Source organism: Oryza glaberrima, chromosome 2 (assembly GCF_000147395.1).
Source record: "Oryza glaberrima chromosome 2, OglaRS2, whole genome shotgun sequence".
Taxonomy (NCBI): domain Eukaryota; kingdom Viridiplantae; phylum Streptophyta; class Magnoliopsida; order Poales; family Poaceae; genus Oryza; species Oryza glaberrima.
This window is the reverse complement of record NC_068327.1, coordinates 15362816-15369535: the sequence shown is the minus strand read 5'-3', so window position 1 is coordinate 15369535 and position 6720 is coordinate 15362816. Positions and strand designations below refer to the sequence as shown.

Below are 6720 nucleotides of genomic sequence, written 5' to 3'. Positions count from 1 at the left end.
TCCTATATCGCGGTGAGGAGTATGAGAACCTAGAAGCATGCCCTGTTTGCAAAGCACTACGATACAAGATTAGACGAGACGATCCAGGAGTAGTTGATGGGTAGCTAATAAAGAAGAGAATTCCTGCTAAGGTGATGTGGTATTTCCCTATAATACCACGGATAAGGCGTTTGTTCAGGAACAAGGGGAATGCTAGAATGATGCGATGGCACGCTGAAGAGCGTCAACAGGACGGGATGCTGAGACACCCCGCCGATGGTTCGCAGTGGCGAAACATAGACAGAAAATTTAAAGAATTTGGAAAGGACGCACGAAACATACGGTTTGGTTTGAGTACGGATGGCATGAATCCTTTTGGAGAGATGAGCAGCGGCCATAGCACTTGGCCTGTTACGATGTGTATCTACAACCTCCCCCCTGGCTATGCATGAAGAGAAAGTACATAATGATGTCGATTATTATTCAAGGCCCCAAGCAACCTGGTAACGACATCGATGTGTACCTAAGACCACTGGACGAAGATCTTAAGCTGTTGTGGAAGAAGGAAGGTGTCCCCGTGTGGGACGAGGACAAACAGGAGGAGTTTAACATACGAGCGCTACTGTTCGTAACCATCAACGATTGGCCTGCACTTAGCAACCAGTTGTAATAAGGGGTATCCTTCCAGACAATGTCCGGGCAACAATAACAAAGCTATGTGCATTCATGAACGCAATTTCGCAGAAGGTCATCGATCCGGATAGATTCGAAGCCCTTCAGAATGATGTGGTGCAATGTCTCATCAGTTTTGAGTTGATATTTCCACCTTCATTTTTCAATATAATGACGCATCTGCTTTGTCACCTTCATTAGCATAATTAGGCTCAAAAGATTCGTCTCGCGATTTACATGCAAACTGTGTAATTGGTTTTTTCGTCCACATTTAAAGCTCTATGCATGTGTCTAAACATTTGACGTGATGAAAAAGTTAAAAGTTTAAAGAAAAAAAGTTTAAATCTAAACACAGCCTGAAGCGAAAAGTAACAGTGAAGATGATCAGTAACAGTCGAAGGATCTCTCGACTCCAAGAGAACTTTTGACTTCTAGCTGCTTCCCTGAAGTTTTTGTCGGTATAGCTTGTGGCTGTGCAAGCGAGTGCCGGTGGGCACAGAAAGTCCACCCTACTATCACACTAGAGCTAGGGGCGCGCCAACGACAGTACGAGGAAGTGCCGCCTGGACGCAACCAGGGTCAAGAAAGTACGAGGAAGTGTCTTACATAGAAGCAAACCACAGTACAAATTGCACACAGGCATCTTGATATTTAGAGGTCTCTAATAGCAGTAAGTACATATATAGATGGTTCTTCATATTAGGAGGTTCCATGATTACCATGTAAGGCCCAGAACTAATACATGTTATCTTGACAGTGATCAACCTGGTTGATGGCAGCAAAAGGATGGCTGCAACATAGCCATGAGTATTGCTATGTTCTTTATAGAACATCGAAGGTGGCTTCCAGGTGAGTTGTTTTGTAGAAATGGAAGGTGCATAGTGATTGTAGGTATATGTGATTGCGGGTTGCAAATTTTGCCCATCCTTTCGTCAGGTTGCATCGACCATCCGTTGACATATGGAGGATCATATTCTTTGAAACACCACCTGCCATTTGAACTCCAATGCTGATGGTTTCCTTGCCTTCCATCAATGGCTTTAAGTAGTCTTGAGAAAATTCTTTAGTACAGTACTGTAATTGGCATTGTATATCAGCCTTGACTCATAATTGGTAAGATAGATAGCCATGTATGGTGTATATAAATAAATGAGTAGCAGATGTAGGAACTTACAACTCTATCCTGCTTCATGAATGTGTTATCCACAGCAACAGCATAGAATTTGCTTGAACGGTCTAGGCACTCCTCAAGATCTTCGATATACTTTTTCAAGTCAGCTGTTGGATCAACATTCTTTGCACAGAAACACAGCTCGTTAAACGTACGCTTGGTGCTGCCTGTATGAAAATACTCCTATTAGTATTTGCATTGTTTGCGAAAGAACTGAATGAACATTTAAAAGTTGCTGATGAAGAGAGTTTTTGCAGGCTGCAACTGGTACATTAGCATCTAAAAAACTTAGGACGGAGTTTTAAGAGATCTAGCTGAGGAGTATTCAAGCTGCTAGATAGGGTGTAATGACTGTAAGTGAAGTGAAAATTGCATAAGCATAAAATAGATGTTAGGTGTCAGCTGGCGGAGTTTTTTTTAAGAAGGTCAGTGTGAGTAAAATGTACTGACAACATTATACGAAGCTTGGCATGATTGTTTTCCATGTAGTTTTATCATGCGAGATTATTTGATCTTCATTATACTGTGTGAACAAATTTAATTAATTTACATAAAACAAGGATTAGATTTAACTGTCATGGTGGTGTTGGATGGGGTATCAGATGATAGATCAGTTTTAGTGTTGGAAGAAGTGTCTGATGTATCTGCATGTGGTGGATGGTTGGAATAAACAGTCATTTATATATGTGTATCTCTAGATGAAGAAACAAGCACATAAGATGGGCTAGATATACAAAAATAATAGTTGTATGAGAAATGATAAAGGATAACTTTCAGTGGAAGTGGCAGAAATAGTAATTGCTCTGGTGTGAGGCTGATAGCTGATAATGATACCTTGGATGATTGATGCACATGTCTGTTTGATTTGATTTGAAACTATACAGGAAACAAAGGAAAGGATGTCTCGGTTAATTCTAAAAATGTCTGGCGCAACGATAAAAGCCAGAGGCACTGCACAATAAAAAACATCGGGCACCATAAAATAAAATCCAAAAGCAGATGGGACGACATAGACAATTTCTACTTTCTTTCTTTTTACCTTGAACAACACTCTGCATGCGGAATAAAAAGGCACAGCCAATCAACATATATATATAGATTAACAAAATCTGTCTATAATCATCCACAAAGGAAATGCATAACAAGTGAACCATAGACACTGATAACCTTCCTCTACCAACAATTGAGGCCTTATCTATATAAAACCTTAACCGGCAGTGGAACCAACCCATCCAATTAAACACGTATATAAACATCCACTCCTTACACATCAACGCAGATATTAAAATTTTATCTCCTGTTTGCTTCCATGCAATTAGTAGATGGCAAGCTGCAGCAAAGGTAAATATAATAGAAAATTACACAGGGGACCACAAGCCAACGGAATGCACCATGCCAGCAGAAATGAAATAGAAAATCACATAGGGTACCACAAGGCAATGGAATGCACCATGCTAGCAGAAACACAGGGACATAAACCAACATGCAAACACCAGTAAGAACGAGCAAAAGCGGCATCGAATGCTGCATGAGCACCTGGAAACAAAATAGATGAAACTGGAACACTCTATGTTTCTGCAGGCACTCTACCAATAGCATATATAACTGAACATCTACCAGAAATAAAGGAATCCTTCTATCACACCGACCTTTAAATAACAAAATGTAGTGACCAGCACCTAAGGAACATGTTGACACTCTACGTTCAAGCTAACAATTTTTTTTATCACGGATCATTTTTTCCCATAGCGATAAATACACAGAGAACTATAAAAGAGAACATGGGCAGTGCCTTTTTAAGAACAACAACTCTATCTTTTTTTGATAAAGGAAAGAACGCATAAGCCTCTGCACCTATAATATCAAGAAGGATTCTCCATCACGCCGCAACCTCATTGCAGCCATAGAAGTAAAAGGATGTCTGAACCAATTCTAAAACTGTTTGGCACGAAAATAAAAGCCAAAGGTATTGCACAACAAAAAAACACTGAGCATGATAAAATAGGATCCAAATATAGATAGGACGACACAGAGAATCTCCATGCTCTTTCTTTCACCTTGAACAATCCTCTGCATGCGGAGTAAATAGGAACAGCCAACCAACACATATATAAACTAACAAAACATGTCTATAATTATCTAGAGAGGAAATCCATAGCGAGCGAGGCAAGAGCATTGACAATCTCCCTCTACCAAAAATCGAGGCTCTATGTATACGGAATATAAATTGACAGAGAAATCAAACCCATCCAATTAAGCAGAAACATAAATATTCCCCCATCACCCATCAATCCAGATATTCAGGTTTCATTTCTTATGTGCTTTCTTACAACCAGTAAACAACAAGCCGTGGTAAACCTAAATATAGTAGAAAACTACACAGGACACCACAATCCAACGAAGTGCACCATGGCAATACAAACACAGGGAGATAAACCACATGCATACACCAGTAGGCACGAGCAGTAGCGGTAGCTAACGCTAAAACGAGTACCTGGCAACAAAATAGATGAAACCGGATTGCCCCATGCCTGTGCGAACATCTGCCTATCCCCTCGAATAAAAGAAAATATTTAGAGCAGAACAATGTATGAACCGGTAGGAATGGAAAGTAAACCTGATCATTTCAATAAGCAGTTAAGTACACACCATGCCTATCAATGACTGCCCACAAGAGCTATTAAGACTATCACTGAAGAAAGAATCGGAGGTAGAACTGGGGGTGTCGGCACTGATCCCCACCTTCCCATACATGATGCTGAACATAGCTGGAATCAGACGTGCCCGGTCGCTGTTGCTGCTGTTGCTTGCATCCCACAAATCCTGGAAGGGAAACAGAAGCAGATCAACATAATGGCTCATAACATCACAGAAATTCCTCGACAAAACCATCATCTTTGCCCTGTCCTGCAGGAACCCACCCTGAAAAGGCCTTCCAGCTCCCTCGGCAACGCGACCGTGTGTACTGTTCTAGCACCGCCAGCCCAGAGATACCAGTGACTCCTCCATGGCCGAGCTCAAACAAGGAGGGAATGCACAGCATTCATCAGCACAAACGGTGGAAGAACAGGAAGAAACTGCCGTTTACCTCTGGCACACAGACAGGGAAGGATATGCGAGCGTCGGCAGCAGCAAGGTTGGCGAACGGTGGCTCCCATCCAAGGAAGAAGCAATCGTCGCTGCGGCCACTACAGCGATCGCTACCAGCATCCCAACTAGGTAGCACCACACTACAAAACAAAGAGATCAGTATGCTTGTCACATTTTGACAAATAACAGAATGATCAGGGAACTTCCTGCTAGCTAACCAACCAACCTTCACTTATCTGACATTCTGAACTGATAATCGTGGAGCACAACAAATCAAATCAAGGCAAGCCGCACTGCCACTGCCACATTCTGGAATCGCTGGATGAACAGGTGAATGTATAGAATTAGGTGGCAATTAGGGCTAGTCAGAAAGTTAAAAAAGAAAGCCAGTCACTCACCATCCATCCAGACACGATACTTCATGGAGTCACAGGCTGCTGTTGGTGTGAGGACCACCCGCAGCCATGGTCAGCAATGCACACGCCCTCGAAACCCTCATAGAGTCCAACCCAACCCTGCATAATTGAAGGCAGCACAACAACCCACCAATGTCCATCTTGGTGAAGAAGATGAAGTTGATGGCGTCCGCCTGTGCCAGCAACCGCATCAACGTGTAGTCGTTGTTCCGCCTAAACAAAAATCACCAGAAATCTCTGTAGAGAGGAAGAAGCTAACTCACATATCGTTGGCAAGGTTGACCCTGGTGTTGGCGAAGAAGCCGCAGCCTGGGCTGTCATCGAGGGTAGCGGATTTGAGAATGAACTCGTACCACACCAAGCTTCTCCACCTCCAAATCACATTGTGATTGAGGGCGGCGGCCGGTGGCGTGGATCTGCTGCAGGAGAGGGCAGCGATGGTTGTGGCCAGTGGACGTCTTGCGGCATGGACCTGCTGCGTGGGAGGGCAGCGGCGGTGTGGTGGCGGCGCGTCGGCCGACGATGGCGAGGGGAGGGATGACGTCGACGGAGTCGGGCGGCGCGAGGGGTCGGCTGCTAGGGGAATTGATGACCCACGATGGTGAGGGGAGGGACGAAGTCGGCGTATGCTGCAGCCACCACAGGTGCTCGAACAGCAAAGCGTCCACGGCGACCGCCACCGCGCCGCCGCGGGTCAGCTGCCCGGCCGCCGCGAGGAGGCGCCACACCAGCCCGGCCTCGAGCACGGCCGGGTCGACGGGGGAACAAGCTCCTCTCCCCCTTCGTCGTCCCCACCTCCACCCTGACCACATGCGCCGCCGCGGAAGCGGAGGCGGAGGAGTCGAGGCGCCGGTGCCTGCCGCGGCGAGACGCGGATCGGAGGAAGGTGTAGCAACCGGCGGAGGACGGACGCGGCGACGGGGCCTCCTCCTCCTCCTCGCCGTCACCATCGGCGGGCGCAGCGGCGTGGCTCCCGATGCCAGGATCTGGGCCGTTAGCTCTTTGCGCCGCCTGTGGCGTGGTCGTCGGAGGTCCGACCTCGTCGCTGATGAAGGCTGTGCCCGCCTTCACCGTTGCTCGGCAGAGACAGCTGCGCTTGGCGACAGCGCGAGGCGGCGGTGGAGGAGCTCCGAAACGGCGACGCGACGGCGGTGGCAGAGTGGGTGGAGGCGGTGGCGGTGGCGCGATGGCGATGGGGACGACGATGGCTACGGCGCGAGGGGGAGGCGACGGTGCTCGGCGGCGGCAGAGGGAGAGGGTGAGACGAGAGGGAGGAGGGGAGAAGGGCGGCGGCGGCTAGGGCATGGGGTGGGTGGGTTAGTGTGAGCCATTTTTCGAAAAAGCCCCTCATGTTTTAAGTTTTACAGCGCGGTTTTAATTCACGATTTTTCT

The 6720-nt window shown here is 46.4% G+C and overlaps 1 protein-coding gene across 1 annotated transcript; it reads right to left on the bottom strand.

Annotated features, from left to right (window-relative positions):
• Positions 1-1273: 1273 nt before the first annotated feature.
• On the bottom strand, positions 1274-6278 carry LOC127762531 (uncharacterized). Its single transcript, XM_052287039.1, has 9 exons — positions 5682-6278; positions 5366-5427; positions 4911-5052; positions 4472-4645; positions 4317-4365; positions 3090-3152; positions 2657-2698; positions 1826-1989; positions 1274-1725 (listed from the first exon to the last, which is right to left on the bottom strand). Exons 1-9 carry the CDS (start codon positions 6276-6278, stop codon positions 1474-1476), a joined length of 1545 nt encoding a protein of 514 aa, XP_052142999.1. The 3' UTR covers positions 1274-1473.
• Between the last annotated feature and the right edge of the window lie 442 nt (positions 6279-6720).